Source organism: Astyanax mexicanus, chromosome 9 (assembly GCF_023375975.1).
Source record: "Astyanax mexicanus isolate ESR-SI-001 chromosome 9, AstMex3_surface, whole genome shotgun sequence".
Classification (NCBI taxonomy): Eukaryota; Metazoa; Chordata; class Actinopteri; order Characiformes; family Acestrorhamphidae; genus Astyanax; species Astyanax mexicanus.
In genome coordinates this window covers 42,380,007-42,398,869 of record NC_064416.1, presented here as the reverse complement: position 1 = coordinate 42,398,869, position 18,863 = coordinate 42,380,007, and the positions used below count along the sequence as shown (strand labels likewise).

The following is an 18,863-nucleotide window of genomic DNA, read 5'->3' as shown; positions in this document are numbered from 1 at the left end:
ATCTGTGGTGTGATTTAAAGCAGCTGTTCATGATCAGAAACCTGAATGAAACCTGACTGAACTGGAGATGATTTATAAAGAAGAATGATCCAAAACACCTTCAACCAGAAGCTTCAACCAGACTCTCATTGGAAGCTGTAGGAAGAGTTTAGAGGCTGTTATTTCTGCAAAAGGAGGATCTACTAAATATTGGTAATTTTTCTGTTGAGGTGTCCAAATTTATGCGTCTGCCTAATTTTGTTTAAAGAATTATTGCACACTTTCTGTAATCCTATAAACTTCTGAAATATCACTGTGTTCATCTGATATATGATATATTTAACTGAAATTGCTGATTTGAACAACCAATGATTTATAAAGGAAAATCTTAAAAAAATATATGCCCAAACTTTTATACCACTTTTTCATTGGCCAGCAACATAATTCACTTTTGAAGTTATGTACATACAAACACACACAGTGGTGTAAAACGTTTTCGCACCATTTATGATTTCTTATTTTTTTGCATGTTTGTCACACTTCAATGTTTCAGATCATCGAACAAATTTAAATATTAGTCATAAACATCTCAATTAATTCCAAAATGCAGTTTATATTATTAAAGGAGAAAAAATCCTAACCTACATGGCCCTGTTTGAAAATAAATGACAAACTTGCAAAAAAAAAAAGAATAAATAAGTCAGAAAGGGGACAAACACACTACTGTATATAAAACCCAGAAGAAACACACAGCTTTGAGTGATCTGACTGGTTTTGCTCCAGATGTTCACCATCTGACTGAACCGAAGCTGCTCTTAATCAGTATAATAGTGTGAAAATATGGCATGAGCAAGGCAGTTGTCAGAGCCCATTAGTGTGTGTGTGTGTGTGTGAGAGAGAGAGAGAGAGAGAGAGAGAGAGAGAGAGAGAGAGAGAGAGAGAGAGAGAGATAATGAGGTAATAATGAAGATGATGCCGTAGGTTCTCCTGTGACAGTGCTGGGAGGTGAGAGATGTCATTATCTTTCTCTTCACACCACAATAATTAAACCAAAAAGTTAAACCAGCACTAACAAGCTCCACCAGTTAAGTAGGAATACATTAATCAATAGAAATTATTTTTTTATATAACTTTAAATAAAATAATAAATATTTTTATATGTATCATATACATAAAACAATAATAAAAGCATATGAATGTTGTACCAGCAGTAATTGTGTTGCCAAAAGTAACTGCTCTCCTGCATTGTGTTTAGTGGTGTGAAACTTGGCAGAAAATTATACTGTATAAATGATATTAATTTATTTACATTTTGCACTTAATACTTAATACTTGGTGGCAAAACCCTCGTTGGTGTGCACAGCAGTCCGACGTTTTTTGCAGTTGATGATGATCTTTGCGCATGTGTCAGGAGGAATTTTACTCCACTCCTCTTTGCAGATCATCTCTATACAACACTAAATATCACTATTGCAATATTGTCTTGTTTCTCTTGTCTCACGTACATCTTTATCTCTGACCTTGTTGTTTTTTTTTATACATTTAGTGTCTCTCATTCTTTTATATTTATATCTTGCTGTTCTTGTTGTAACTTTTGGGAAGGAGAGTAATGTAATTTCAATCCTCTGTATGTCCTGTACATATGCAGTACTGACAATAAAACTACTTGACTTGACTTGACTTAATCATTAGGATTTTAAGGCTGTTGCTTGGCAACTCGGAGCTTCAGATCCCGCCATAAGTTTTGTATGGGATTAAGGTCTGGAGACTGGCTAGGTCACTCCATGACCTTACTGTGTTTCTCTTTGAGCCCCTTTCTTTTTTTGCCTTAGAAGTATGTATTGGGTCATTGTCATGCTGGAAGATCCAGCCACGATTCATTTTTAATATCCTGGCTGATGGAAGGAGGTGGTCACTCTGGATTTTAGGGTACATGGATCCATCCATTCTCCCACTGATGCGGTGAAGTAGTCCTGTGCTCTTAGCAGAAAAACACCCCAAAACATAATGTTCCCAAGGCGAGTTGAGTTAATGACAAAGAGCTCAATTTTTGTCTCATCTGACCACAGCACCTTCTCTCAAAAACTTTCAGAATCATCCAGGTATTCATTGGTATACTTCAGAAGGGTCTGCACATGACTGTGGTTCCAGCTGCCTTGAGATTATTAACAAGTTCCCCCCGTGTAGTTTTAGGAAGATCTCTCACTTCCTCATGATCAAGGATACCCCCTGAGGAGAGATTTTGCATGGAGCCCTGTTTCTACCAAGTAGTGGTTCTGTTACAATCAATCAATCAATCAATCAAAAATAACCAACCAATATTTTCCTGATAATAGACAGGTGTGTGGCTGGGATGTGTGACAGTGCTGATTGTGGTACAGAAATTGAACTAAACTGAGAGCACTAGTCAAATCTCCCTCTCATGGTGACCTGCAGTTAGGCCAGCCAAAGTCAGTAAACAACACTACAACTACTACTTTAATGTAATATATTGCTCATAAGAACCATAGTATTTTACATATAATGATACTATGATGCCTATTGTATAGAATTTATTATATAAAGAGCTTGTTGCAGGATATAATTCAGTTTAATACAATACTTACCTTTTCTTATTATATATAAATATATAGAGCTATATAGTTTATATAAAACTTCAATATGTATGTAAATATACATAATTAGGATAAAATTAAAAATAGAAATAAAAGTGCATACATAAAGATCATAAAGATGTTAAAATATATTTTTAATATGTTTTCCATAATTACACTAAATATTTCATAAGGTGTATGAGAGACTAAGTGTACTGTTAAAACGGTAAAAAAAAAAATAAAACCTGAAAAGCTGCAGTAGAAACAAATTTTTACCGCTCACTTCAGTTCAGCTTCACTCTGCTGCAGGGGCGTTAAGCCGCCGCAGGGAGGCGCTGTTTACTCATTTTTAAATGACTGCAGTCTAAAGAGGGAGCAGTGAGTTTATATTGAAGTCACAGGCTTCACTGCACAGCATTTATTTATATATTACATTATTTCATAATCACTCTTACCATCATTATCATCCTCAACATCTTATTGATCAACAGTACCATCTTCATTGGCATCGTTATCACCACCGTCATCTTGATCATCATCAACTACATTATTGTTTTCACTTCTTTATATTTATTTTCATATCATCTTCAGCCTCATTGTGTCATTGTCTTAATGCCATTATTATTTTATCATTTTCATTACCATCAATGTCATAATTATCTTCATTATCATCATCTTTATTACCATTATCTTCATTACCACCATCATCTTTAGCATCATGCATATTACCATTGTCTTCATTTATATCACCATCATCTTCATTACCTTCTTTAACATTATAAGCCTCATCTCCATTCCTATAAGTATCATAACCATTACTATTATCATCTTCATTACCTTCTTTAACACTATAAGCCTCATCTCCATTCCTATAATTATCATAACGATTACCATCATCATCTTCATTAACTTCTTTAACACTATAAGCCTCCAATAGGAATCTCCGTTCCTATTGTCATTACCATTACCACAATCATCTTCATTACCATCATGATAACTTCTTCATCTTCATTTTTTTCAGCCTTGTCTTCATTATCCTCATAATTTTTCACCACCACCAGTGCATGTATTCTGCCACCAGGGGGTGTGTACTTTTCATTTTTACCACCATCATCATCTACTTTAATACATCACAATCTTAATTATTATTTTCATTAAATCATCATCTTCAGCATCATGTTATTACCATTAATGTCAGCATCCGCTTCATTGCCATCATCTTCATCATTATCCTTACCATCATAATGTCCATTACCGTCCTCTTCAGCGTATTCAACATTATTACAATTATTCACATGATCATGATATTTAGCATAATTTTCATCATAACCATGATCATTATCATTTCTGTTGTCATCACCATCATCTTCATTACCATCATCTTTACCATCCTGCCGATTACTATCTATCTTCATTTGTATCACCATTATTATCTTCATTCACTTCTTTAACATTATAAGCCTCATCTCTACTCCTATCGTCATTACCATTACCACAATCATCTTCATTACTGGACCTTCATTACTGTCATCTTCAGTACCATTATGATAACAACCACTATCTTAACTTTTATCAGCATTACTATCAAACATTTTTTTTCTTCTGTACTATCATCATCGTCATCATCATCATCATCATCATCATCATCATCATCATCATCATCATCATCATCATCATCATCATTATCATCCTTGTCTTCTTTATCCTCATAATTTTTCACCACCACCAATGCATGTATTCTGCCACCCGGGGGGGGGGGGGGGGGGGTGTACTTTTCATTTTCACCACCATCATCATCTTCTTTAATACATCACAATCTTCATTATTATTTTCATTAAATCATCATCTTCAGCATCATGTTATTATCATTATTGCCAGCATCATCTTCATCATCCTAATTATCGCCATGTTCATTACTGTCCTCTTAGGCCTTATCTTCATGACCATCATCGTCATTACCATTACCATCATCGTCATTACCATTACCATAATTATTATCAATATTAAATTAATATAAATTAATTATTATAGTCATCAACTTCATTACAATGTTTCTCATGATCATGATATTTAGCATATTTTTCCTATCACCATGATCATTATCATTATTATTTCCATTGTCATCCCAATCACTTTCATTACCATCCTCATCTTCTGCATCATTTTCATTACAATCTTCTTCAGCTTCAGCAGTTTATTACCATTATCCTTAGCATCATCTTTGTCAACATCATTATAATATTCATCGTCCACCTCATCATCATCATATTAGTTACTGTCCTCTTCATCATAATTTTCATTATCATCATCATATTCTTCCTTTTTTGTCATTCACCACCATCATCTTTATTCATTTAATACCATAAAATTTTTTTGTATTTTCTTCATTACATAATAATCTTCGGCATCTTATTATTACCCTTATCGTCAGCATCCCCTTCACTGCATCTTAAGCCTCGTCTCCATTACTGTTAGCATCAACATAAGCATCATCTTAGCCATTATCTTAATCACAATCTTCTTTAGCTTCACGTTTTATCACCATCATCATCAGCATCATCTTTATTATCATCATCATCATCATCATCCCCCTCACCATCGTCATGTTCATTACTGGCCTTTTCAACATCATCTTCATTATCATAATTATCATGCTCATTTTTTTCATCCACCACCATCATCATCTTCATATTTAATACCATCATAATCTTCAGTATCAGCATTGCCATTATCATCAGCATCATCTTCATTGCCATTGCCATCACGATCATCTTTATCATGCTTATCATCATCAAGTTCATTACTGTCCTCTTCAGCATAATCTTCATTTACCATCTTTAACATCTTAAGCCTCAGCTACATAACCATCATTGTCATTGCCGATACAACCATCTTCATCTTTAACTTTATTACCATATTCATTATCAAATATTCATCATCATCATAATCGATCTCATTAAAATTATTCTCATGATCATGATATTTAGCATAATTTTTACTATCACCATGATCATTATCATTAATATTTTCATTGTCTTCACAATCATCTTCATTACCATCATCATTTTTAGCATCATGCATATTACCATTATCTTCATCTATATCTATTCTGTAACATCTTAAGCCTCATCTCCATTACCTTTAGCATTGACATCACCATCATCATCTGCAGCATCATCTTTATAACAGTCTTTTTCAGCTTCAAAATGATTGCCATTATCATCAGCATCATCTTCATTGAGCATCATTCAATTCAATTCAATTTTATTTCTATAGCGCTTTTTACAACAAAGGTTGTCACAAAGCCGCTTTACAGGAAAAACAGGTCCACGCCTCTTATGAGCAGCACCACAGAGATGCCAATTTTATGGTGACACAGTGGCAAGGAAAAACTCCCTTTAAGAGGAAGAAACCTTGGAAGGAACCAAGACTCAGTCCGAGGAACCCATCCTACTCGGGTTGACCCGCTCAGTACAAACAAACAACAAACAAATAACAGAACAAAACAGTACAGAGAATTAATGTGAACTATGGGTGATATAACAGGTACTAATTTATGAATATAAGAATGTGATGGGCACAAACTATAGAGCTATGGCCAATACAGAAACAGATACTGAGTGTGTTAATGGTAATCAGTGCAGGGTTGCAGAGCCGGAGAACAACACAGCGGGCAGTGGAGAGCCAGGCTGGGAACATCAGGAACAGGGCATCTCCATACATGTAAAAGAGATAGATAGAGAAAACAGAAAGGAAAGGAAGAGAAAAAAAAAATCATGCTTGTCATTATCATGTTCATTACTGTTCTCTTCAGCATAGTCTTCATTACCATCAAGCCTCATCTCCATTATCATCATCATTACCATTACCATCATTATCTTCTTTATCTTCATAATTATATTCATCATCAACATTTTCAGCATCATTGTCATCAACTTCATTACAGTTATCCTCATGATGATATTTAGCAAAATTTTCATCTTTATCATTTTTATTGTCATTATCATCATCTTTATTAATCATCTTTAACATGTTATGCCTCATCTTCACTACAATCATCTTCATTACCATTACCATCATCATCATCATCATCACCATGTTCTTCATCTTCATCTTTTTACCCTTGTCTTCATTATCCTCATAATAATTATTCACCACCAATGTGCTGGTTCTGCCACCAGGGTGTGCGTGTGAGATAGTTGGAGGGATGCCCCCTACTCCCACACACACACACACACACACACACACACCTAATGACGTAAGCTCGGGGTCTTTATTGGGGGTGATATAAAGCAGCAGATTCATAAAGGCACTTTCCGTTTACCATCCAAACAAAAACCCCTCATTACCGCTATCAGCAGCGCTGATCAATACGCAGTGACGCAGGTGTTTACGCACAGAGGGCGTGGCTTAGGGCGGACGCCCCTCCCCCTCTGCCTCCTCCTCCTCCTCTTCCTCCTCCATCTCCGGGCTCTGTTATTCCGGAGCGCAGACAGGAGGAGAGCAGGTGCTGCAGGCGCGATAACTGCAGCCTGGTTTCAGCACCACGAGACACCGAACAGCTCCGCGCGCGCCTGCTACACACACTTTACGCATACACACAATCACACACACAATCACACACACACACACACACGCGCGGTGAGATGTCTGTGTTTCTGTCGGTCATGAGGACGCTCGCGCTGCTCTTTCTGCTGCACATCGTGGCCTCAACAGCGTTTCCCACCACACCTGCAGGTGAGCACGAGCGCTTCTCTCACAAACACAGACTCACAAACACACACACGCACAGTTTCAACACACAGAACCAACACAATCATCCAGACTTTATAAAGTGCAGTTGTTTTTCATTTCCTAAACTAAACAAAGAGCACAAAACTGTTCCTATTGGTTCCCGAGGTTAAGGTTAGGTTTTGACCATTACTAAAGATTATACTACTAGCTCGCCTACTCAATATTATTATTATTACATATAGAAACACACACATATGCATTATATGTTATAATACATGGGCAATAATGTAATCATTATGTTTTTTTTATATATATCATATATATATGTACATAACATATAGCGCTGAAAAAAAAGAGACCACTTCACACTTTCTGAATCAGTGTCTCTGATTGTGCTATTTATAGTTATATGTGTGGGTAAAATAAACATTGTTGTGCGAACAACATTTCTCACAAATTCCAAAATATTTTCATTTAGAGCATTAATTTGCAGAAAATGAGAAATGGCTGAAATAACAAAAAAGATGCTCTCAGTTTTCAGTCCTAAAATAATGCAAAGAAAACAACTTCATATTCATATAGTTTTAAATATTCAGAAATCAATATTTGGTGGAATAAATCTGTTTTTTAATCACAGTTTTCATGCATCTTGACTTGTTCTCCTCCACCAGTCTTACACACTTACACACTACTCCTTCGTCGATATTTACAGATTGTTTTTTTTTCCATTAGAGCCCTTTATTTACTTTTAACAGCCTGGTTTGGCCCATTAGAACCACTTTGTTGATTTTTACATACTGTTTTGTCCCATTATAACATTATATTTAGCTTATACAATCTGTTAAGGCTGAGTAGAACCCCCAAATTACATTGTATAGTCTGTTATGCTCTAGTTGAATCCCTCTATTTATTTATACAATGAGTATTGCCCCACTAGAACCCTGTTTTTGCTGTTTAGAGCCTGGTTTGTCCCATGAGAACCATCTGTTTAATTTTTTATTAGAACATTAGGAAATTATATTTAGCTTGTGCAATCTGTTAACTCCAAGTAAAACCCACTATTTACATTTCATAGCATGTTCTGCCCCAAAAGAACCTTTTCTAGACTGTTTACAGCCTGGTGTGCCCCATTAGAACACATTATTTACCCTTTTATATGCAGTTAAAACATCTATCCTTCTTCCGTTAGTAAAATATAACCCTCTGTTCACTTTGAACAGCACATTTTTAAACTCATTAGAACCCTCAGTTTACTCTTACCTATTTTGCCCCATTATACTGCATTCTCCATTAGTCTCCTCTACATATTTTACCCCATTAGAACCCTCAGTTTACTGTCTTTTACCTATTTTACCCCATTAGAAGCCTCAGTTTACTCTCCTATACTTATTGTACCCCATTAGAAGGCTCAGTTTAGTCTCTTCCACCTATTTTACCCCATTACAACCCTCAGTTTACTACCCTCTATCTATTTTACCTCATTAGAACCCTCAGTTTATTCTCCTCCACCTATTTTACCCCATTAGTATCCTCAGTCTAGTCTCCTCCAGCTATTGTAACCAATTAGAACCCTCAGTTCAGTCTCCTCCACATATTTTAAGCAATTAGAACCTTCAGTTTATTCTCCTTCACCTATTTTTACCCCTTTAGTATCCCCAGTTTAGTCTCCTCCACCTATTTTAAACAATTAGAACCCTCAGTTTAGTCTCCTCCACCTATTGTTACCAATTAGAACACTCAGTTTACTATCTTATACCTATTTTACCCCATTAGAACCTTCAGTTTAGTCTCCTCCGCCTATTTTACCCCATTAGAACCTTCAATTTAGTCTCCTTTACTTAATTTACCCCATTAGAACCGTTCGTTAACTGTCTTCCACCTATTTTACCCCATTAGAACCTTCAGTTTAGTCTCCTCTACCTATTTTATACCATTAGAACCCTTAGTTTAGTCTCCTCCACCTATTTTAACCAATTAAAAAACCTCAGTTTAGTCTCCTATACCTATTGTTACCAATTAGAACCCTCAGTTTACTATCTTCTACCTATTTTACCCCATTAGAACCTTCAGTTTAGTCTCCTCTACCTATTTTATACCATTAGAACCCTTAGTTTAGTCTGCTCCACCTATTTTAACCAATTAAAAAACCTCAGTTTAGTCTCCTCCACCTATTTTACCCCATTAGAACCTTCAATTTAGTCTCCTTTACTTAATTTACCCCATTAGAACCGTTCGTTAACTGTCTTCTACCTATTTTACCCCCATTAGAATCATCAGTTTATGCTCCTCTGCCTGTTTAACCCATTAGAACACAATGTTTGTCCTCCGTATCTTTTTTTTTTTTTTTTACACTCAATTAGAGCACTCTGTTTACCCTCCTTGGTTTGTCCCCCTCCCCTTAGAACCCTGTGTTGACCTTTAACAGCCTGTGTTTCCAAATTAGAACAGTGTGTTTGCTCTCCATAGCCAGGTGCACACAGGTAAACCCCCACTGCTGTCTGTTTTTCCCTATTAAATTCCCATGAATTTACATTTTACAGCCAGTTTTAGCCTTCTACAACCTTTGATTTAACATCCTTGGCCTGTTTAAACCAAAAAGAATCGCTGATGTCTGTTTTTTTCCCAATAAAATTGGGTTTTATACCATCAAAACTGATAATCGGAGATTGTTATTATCGCAATAGTTATTTCCTGATATTTAGAATTTGCGATGTGCAAATGAATATCTAATCAATCTGTTTCTCTTTACAATATCTGAATATTTTAAAAAAATGTTTGGGAAAATAATTAAGGATTGTGTTTGATGGTTTTGAATAGCTGTGGTTCATATATTGCGAAGCAAAACATATCTTTTGTAAGGCGTAAGAATGAAATTACAGTTTAATCAGGGTGTGTGTTTAGTCTACTCTACTTATTTTTCCCCATAAGAACCTTCATTTTACACTCATCTACCTGTTTTACCACTTTAGAACGCTCAGCTGAGTCTTTTACCCAGTTAGAACCCTCAATTTAGTCTCCTCTTCCCATTTTACCCCATTATATCCCTCCGTTTACTCTCCTCTACCTATTCTACCCCATTAGAACCCTCAATTTAGTCTCCTATACTTGTTTTACCCCATCATAACCCTTAGTTTACTGTCTTCTACCTATTTTACCCCATTCAAAAATTCAGTTTAATCTCCTCTACCCATTTTAACCCTTTTCCTTATATTTAATATTTGTGATGTGCAAAAGAACATCTAATTTATTTGTTTCTCTTTACAATATCTGATTATCTAATAAATCAGTTTGAGAAAATAATGCAGGATTGTCTTTGATGGTTTTGAATAGCTGTGGTTCTTATATTATGAAGCAAAACATCTCTTTTGTAAGACGTAATAATGAAATTACAGTTTAATCAGGGTGTGTGTTTTGTCTGCACTGTGCTGTCCTACTTTAAACCAAATCTGAGTCTGTCCTGGAGCATCAAACCCTGGAGCCAGCCTGTTGATGGGGTTCTGGCCTGTTGTGTGTGTGCTGTTGTGTCTGATGTGCGTCGACGGCGCTCTATTTTCATGGCGGTTTAATCTCTTTGGCCGGTAATCCGCTTATTTCCGATTGGACGCTGCAGATTGAAGTCCTTGCTCATCACTCAGCACTCTCTGTGAAATCAGAAATAGAAATAGTCAGAAATAGAACTGAATTTCCTCAAAGCACTGAAAACAGCTGAATTCAGATGGCTTTCATTTGCTGTATTGGTGTCCTCAAAAGCTACTGTAGCTCCTCCTCCTCAGTTTATATCACAATACCTACATTTAGAGTGTTGTTAATATATATTCACCTTAATGAGAGACTGTAGCTCCTCCTCCTCCTCAGTTTATATCACAATACCTACATTTAGAGTGTTATTAATATATATTCACCTTAATGAGAGACTGTAGCTCCTCCTACTCCTCAGTTTATATCACAATACCTACATTTAGAGTGTTATTAATATATATTCACCTTAATGAGAGACTGTAGCTCCTCCTCCTCAGTTTATATCACAATACCTACATTTAGAGTGTTATTAATATATATTCACCTTAATGAGAGACTGTAGCTCCTCCTCCTCAGTTTATATCACAATACCTACATTTAGAGTATTATTAATATATATTCACTCTAATGAGAGACTGTAGCTCCTCCTCCTCAGTTTATATCACAATACCTACATTAAGAATGTTATTAATATATATATATATATATATATATATATATATATATATATATATACCCTAATGAGAGACTGTAGCTCCTCCTCCTTCTCAGTTTATATCACAATATCTAAATTTAGAGTGTTATTAATATATATTCACTCTAATGGTCCTCAGTTTATATCACAATACCTATATTTAGAGTGTTATTAATATATATATTCACCCTAATGAGAGACCGTATAGCTCCTCCTCCTCCTCAGTTTATATCACAATACCTACATTTAGAGTATTATTAATATACAGTTTATTCACCCTAATGAGAGACTGTAGCTCCTCCTCATTGATTTAACAGAACCAACACAGCAAGCATCTTTCAGCTGTCTCTTAGATATAGACAGTGCATCTCAGAGAGGTTATACAGTGAAATGTGAGAGGCTATATTGATTATTGTGTTATATTTCTGTGTATTGTGTTTTATATTTATATTCTTGTGGGCTGTGGAAGCTTTCTATGGTTTTGGGGGGATGTTTTGCCAAAGGCTGGCTGCTCTCAAAGATTTGCTGACATTTTACTGCAGTATAAAAATATCAAACAACCTCAGAAACACCTACAGTGTTGATCCAGAACATTAGACTTTTTGTTTCTGTCTTTTGTAGAAGTTAATTTGATGTATGTGTTTTATGTTGGTACAGGAAAGACAGAGTCCAGCAGGCAACTGACAGAGGAGAGGCCGCTTGAACAGCAGGTACACACACACCCGACATGCCACATGTCATGAAACATAAACTAGTATTGCGTCCCATGACTTTGGTCATGTTCCATTGAAGCTATAAACCGCTGCATTGATCTGTGGGATAAGTATGTTGGGTCTCCTAAATTTTATATGTAGATGTTATTTTCACCAGAGTATTATCAGCTTGTTTGCTTGCATGGACAATTCTAGCCAGAAGCCGCTGGTCACGATCACAACCACCCACTGAGCTGTCCACTGCTGGTGGTAATTAATGCCTTCTATGACCAGTGTTGGGAGTAACGGCGTTAAAACTAACGCCGTTACTAATGCCGTTACTTTTTTTCAGTAACGAGTAATCTAACTAATTACTATGACTGTAACTATAACGCCGTTACCATTTCCGACACCCCGTTACTGCACGTTACTTTAGCCGCTCTATGAACTTTTTTTTTTTACTTCTCTTTGCCCTGGTTAACCCCTCCTCTTTCCGGTGAACTTGAGTTTCTGGTCGCTGTGCCTGTGGTTTGGTGTGGTGAAGTGAGGCACAATTGTGACGATTTGCGTGCTCTAATCAATTCAGTGATTGCCGTGGACAACCCAAGTTCCGAATTAAGGACGTTAAGCTCTTTTTAGCTGCTCCGGTTTTTGTGGTGCTGCTGCTTTCTATTTTAGAGCTTAGATTCTCTGCCCGAACCCGACCTGACCCGAGGACTGACCCGAAATCGGGCTCCTATTTTTATTTTATATAAAGCTCTGGTGTGATAATCACAATGTTGCTAAGTAACCAATTATTATTGTTCACTAAAGCGAACGAAATAGCGAAAACTGAAAGTGAAAAAACATTTGTGTTAACTGAATCTAATAAAAACGGTAATTAAAAGGAAAAAACACAACTATCTCGAACTGTATTTTGTGTTTATAAAACTAAAACGAACTAAAACGAACTAAAACGAATTGAAATTACTGATAGAATACCCTCATTTTCGTGTTTAATTTATTTATAAGCGCAGTTGTACAGCAGCGGTGTTGTGCCGAGCGCGCGGCACCTCGTGGTCCGTTAGTTCTTGTGTAAAGCGCTCGCTCTAGCAAGCCCACCCTAAAAACTTACTGAACAGAAAAAAAATTATAATAAAATTAAACTATAATAAAAATGAAAACTGTAATCACGTAGCTCTGGGCGCACGTGAACGCCTCCGCGTTTGACTTGCAGCATTGTGTGTAGCTGTTCTTAAAAATCATTTAAATTAAATAATAGTTCTGTGCTTTTATGTTACAGTGTTAATTAACATAATTCTGATTATATTTCGCTCATTCAATCAGCCCGAAAACAGACAGTTTATGGGGCGGATCGGGTCGGGCTCATAATGACAGTTTATGGTTTGGGTTGGGTAGAGCTTGGGCAGAACGTGCACGGGCTCGGGCTGGGTCGGGTCGGATTTTTTGGGCCCGATTTAAGCTCTATTCTCTTTTGGTGAAGCTGTTATATTAATACCATTTTAACGGTCATTAGATTGTTGTTTTTGTCCGTTATTTTGTTTTATATATACATATTTCTTTTGAGTGTGGCTTGGTTTGTTTAATTTCATCCCCAGACGCGTTTTTCCGCTTTTAGTAATTTTCTTTGCTTGTGTGCAGAATTTCGTTTTATTTTTTTGAAATTCGTTAGATTATATTTTTGTCAACATTTTGGGTTTATTTTCGTTTGTTATTTTTCTAATAATAATAGTAAATGCATAATTGATTTCCTTTTTTTTGACGGGCGAATAATAAAAAGTAACGCAATAGTTACTTTTACTGGTAACTAATTACTTTTATAGTGGAGTAACTCCGTTAGTAACTCAGTTACTTTTTTGGAGAAGTAACGAGTAACTATAACTAATTACTTTTCAAAGTAATGTGCCCAACACTGTCTATGACGTATTACCGGTACACACACGTGACTCTGTGGGTCGTCGAGTAAATAATGTCCCCACAACTTCAGAAATGGAACGTTCCACCCCTTTGACACCCACTGTCAGGTCTTGCTCTAGGTTCGAAAATAGACAGCTCACTCATATGATAACACCTCACAACTTATACCACTGTGGGCAATCCCAAGTTTTCCTCTAAGGTAACACTTCATGATTTATGAGTTTATATAGCGTATTTTCCGCATTACAAGGCACACTGGATTCTAAGGCGCATTTTAAGAGACACTACAAGGACCTTTAATTCAGCAGGGGGTAATTAACTAAGTTAAGCAAAGCTGAGCTAAGTAAACAAAACTGTAATTTAAAAAAGTTAAACGAGCCCTGGATGTTAATCTACACAGATTTCTCTCCTGAAAACTGTTAATTTGGGTGAGTAAAACACTTTAGTTTATTTACAGTATGCTTAGATTTCCAGATTTCCACTAAGGCTGGGTGCAGCAGCATTAGCATTAGCGGCTAAATTAGCAAGTAAATGCCGCCCGACGGCGCTATACCGTGGAACCCTGAGTGTTTCGATAAGCCAGGGCGATATCAGCTAGAGGTTCGCCACACGTAGCTTGTTTTAACACGGTAAACACGCAGACTACAGGCGGATAATACTCCCGTCGGAATGGCAAAAAAGCTAGCACTTAGCATGGCTAGCGGGTAATGCTAATACGGCTCCTGCAGTGCTAGCCAGGGTTAGCAGCAGGCTACAGGCCGATAATACTCACCTCTGAACAGGGAAATAGCAGTTAGCTGCTAATGCTACTCTAGCCTTGTTGCTGGAGAACTAAACTGAAACTCCTGTATAACGCTGTACTTCAGCAGAGTGACTTTACTGCTCCTTAATACCTGACTGGTAGAATTCATACATAAGGAGCACCAGATTATAAGGCACCCTGACGATTTTGGGGAACATTAAAGGATTTTAAGTGCACCTTATAGTGCGAAAAATACGTTAAACTATAAAAATTTGATAAGCTGTATTTACTTACAAGAATTTGGGAAACTGTTTGCCCTAAAGAAGTAAAAAAAATATATATATATATATATATATATATATATATAGTTGTTATATTCAAGTCATGTTTACTTAATTTTAATACTATACTGTTAAAGAGTTCTTAAAACACAGTTTTATTTATTTATATATATATATATATATACTACATAAACTATTATTATAAGTATTGGCTCCTGACATCACTTATTAACATAACGGGTGTCCCCCTCACTACTACTAACTCACCATCAGTGTGTAGTCTTGTTGACTAGCACTTTCTTCTCTTAAGTGTTTAGTTATCACACAAAGAAAAAGAATAAGAAGATTGCCAGTATATTTTTATTAACCCCTAAATATGACCAACTATTACTTATTCACGCAAGGAGAGCTTGTGTTTTTGTTTCTGGCCCTGAAGCTTCTCTGTCTGACAATTTTACCATTATTATTAATTAATCCATCTCAGAGTTCACTTTTTCCAGTAAATAAAACGGGAACACACACTTATGGCTTACAACACTGTGGCCATGCAGTCAACCATTCTATGAGATATAACCGAATAAACAAGGGGAAGGTATTCTTGCCAGCTGGGCGAGACCACGCACAGACAGTGGGTTAGTGGTGGGGGACATGTCCATTATGCATATAACGGACTGATTGCAGCAGCCAATATGGTGCGACATTATTTAGGTAAGAACTTAAAAGGGTAGAGTGTAGTTTATTGTAGTGTATTAAATTATAGAAGTATTTAATACAAAATTAGAACTTGAATTAAATTACAGTTAAATCATCAGGATAAGTTCATTAATGTTATTTGAGAAAAAAAATGATTTACAGTGCATATTTTATACATATATATCTCCTGAATTTTGGCTTGTCAGTACATAAAGACCAATTATTGGTTTGGTAGAGGTTTAGGTTGGATTCAGACTCATTTGTCTTGTCAAGGCTTTTGTTTGGCTCAGATTTCTTTTCTGCAATGTAAATTTACAGCAGATCTCCTCCAGTATTGTACTGTATTCTTTAAATACAGTACAGTAGAATAGAGTACAGTGCTGTAAAGAGTGCATTGTGGGATATACAGATCAGGCTTCTTTCCCTAAGGTTAAAATGTAAAATTACTTGGATGTTCCGTGCAGTGCACAGTGGGTGGATATATGGAGTCTTGGGAGGCTTAGTCAGCCTGTAGGTGAATCACATATTAATGTAAATGCTCCACTCGCCATAATGCTTCACGCTGAAGTGGACTACACAAGGTATTCAGATTCACATTTTGAGGTTGCTTCCAAACCTTTAGACAGCGTGGGGAAGAGTGAGCAATGGTTTATTAGTTCTCCTAAAGCCTAAACAGCCTTTGCATGTGTGTTAATCAGCTGTCGGTTTATATTTGATGATGTGTTGTGGTTCAGATAGCTTATGTTACAGTGTGGCATTAAAACAGGTTTACAATGAAAGTTTTAAACAATTAAAGAAAACAATGCATGGCTGTAAGCCTCTCTGGATGAGATTAGTTTCTCTGGGGGTCCTGGGCTAATTTTCTCTTTTATGCAGGGGTCCTCTGTGATTTTATTCCCGTCCAGATCAACCATTTATGTGTTTTTCTCAGACGTCCTCTGAAAAAATTACAGGCTGAGTTATCTACTGTTTTTTTGCTGAACTCCATGCTCCTCTGGTAATTTTAGTCCCTTTCGGATGGACATCTCTGAGTTTCATCACCTCGTGTTTAATAAAATAGCTATTTGTCCACTGCCGTGCACCGTAGTTACACTTTGGACACGCGTTTCCACGGAGATCCACGTTAAAAACACAACAGCGAGCGGAAATGGAGAAGCTACTGAACTTGATGTCATGTGACTAAGAAAAAAGCCTAAAAACTCACTGGTCCTCCTGTTTTTTTCAATTGCAGTCCAGAAGCAAGAGTTTTATCACTGAGTAGAAGTGTGAAATATTTTTCACAGACGCCCCCCTGAGAAACTTATCCCGTCCGGATAGGGCTAAAGTCTTCCTCAGTGTGTAAATTTTCTCTGTAGCTTTACGCTGCCTGTAGGTTAAGTTTGAAATACTGGTTTCAGGTTCAGCTTGGGTTCAGATTTAAATAAATGATCTGGTCAGATTAGGGCCAGGTTTGGGTTGGGTTCAGATTTCGAAACCAGACAGATTTGAGGATTAAACCAATAATTACATGTGAACCCTTTTGTTGCTTTGTTCTAGTAGCTATAACTGATTAATAATAATTCAAATACATGTATATATGCAGCCTTATCAACCAAACATTAAAGTCTTATCTACTTACAAATACTAATATACGATGGATTAAAATCCAAATGGATTCATATGTAAAGCAAACCTGCTTTCTATTTTGTGAATGCCAGGGCTAAAAATGATATGAGTATAATATAATATTGTCAGTATCATATTAGTTCTTGTTGTAAATGAGACTCAATCTCAGTAAACCTGGTTGCTTCTATATAAAGAACCTGTGTTCTGTATTTCATAAAATAATGACACCCCCTATGTCTCTTCTTCCTGTTAAATGATGAGTGTACTGCAGCGCTCTGTCTCCTATTACACACACACAGTAAAACACTGGATACCATATGGTACAACAAAGCCGGCACAGCATGAACAAGAGGCAGATACCGAAAAACAGATTAACTGTTGAGTCAGCATGACTCATATTCAAAAGGGCATTTTACTGATTTTAAACATTAGTCTTATTCTGTTCTTCTGTGAAGCTTTAACTAAAACTAGCTGTAAATTTGCAAACTCTCCATTTATTTGTTCTTGTTTTTTAATTTTACGTTTATCCTCACAGATTGCAGAGGCTGACAGCATCAGCAAGACAGGTGAGTCAAACATGACAAACATTAAAACTAAACTAAACCATTAAAGGGGTTTTATTATGAAACTGTTTCAAATTTTTTACTGTTTTCTCAGTCCCCTCTGCCTATTTGTATAAGATTAAGATCACTCATTTGCTCTACAGCTTTTTATTTTACTGAAGTTTAGCCCCACCCATTCAACCTACAGTGTGTTAAACCCAATGCAATGAACTTACAGCATTGCAGCTGCCCCATTAAGCCTTATGTAGTTTAGCCCCACCCATTCAACCTACAGCAGTTTAGCCCCACCCATTGAGCCTACAAAACCTTAACCTCACCCATTCAGCCTACAACACTTTAGACCCTTCTGTTCATCTTAAAGCAATGTAGCCCATTGTAACCCATTAACCTCAATAAAGTTAAGACCCACCCATTCAGCCTACAGAACTGTAGCCCCACCCATTCAGCCTACAGTAGTGTAGCCACACCCATTTAGCCTACAGTAGTGTAGCCCCACCCATTCAGCCTACAGAACTGTAGCCCCACCCATTCAGCCTACAGAACTGTAGCCCCACCCATTCAGCCTACAGTAGTGTAGGCCAACCCATTCAGCCTACAGTAGTGTAGCTCCACCCATTCAGCCTACATTATGTCTAACCCAATGCAGTGAACCTACAGCAATTCAGCCCCACCCATTTATCCTATAGAAACTGTAGCTTATTGGAGGAAAGTGTTGTTTCTGGCTGTCAGGAGCCAAATAAATCACTGCATCCAAAGGATCCTCACATCCAATAGAAGAAGCTAGATTGTATTTCTTCTCCACAGTTCTGAAATCCTCAGCTACACTTTGTTCCACATTTCAGCCTGCACA

At 36.7% G+C, this 18,863-nt stretch overlaps 1 protein-coding gene across 1 annotated transcript in view; it reads left to right on the top strand.

The window, feature by feature from the left end:
- Positions 1–7,085: 7,085 nt before the first annotated feature.
- The window catches only part of scg3 (secretogranin III), a 59,848-nt gene continuing 48,070 nt past the window's right edge, over positions 7,086–18,863 (top strand). Inside the window, exons 1-3 of the mRNA XM_022686986.2 lie at positions 7,086–7,310; positions 12,178–12,230; positions 17,986–18,016. Coding sequence (XP_022542707.2) covers positions 7,220–7,310; positions 12,178–12,230; positions 17,986–18,016 — 175 coding nt within the window. The 5' untranslated portion in view covers positions 7,086–7,219. The remainder of the gene's footprint in view (positions 7,311–12,177; positions 12,231–17,985; positions 18,017–18,863) is intronic.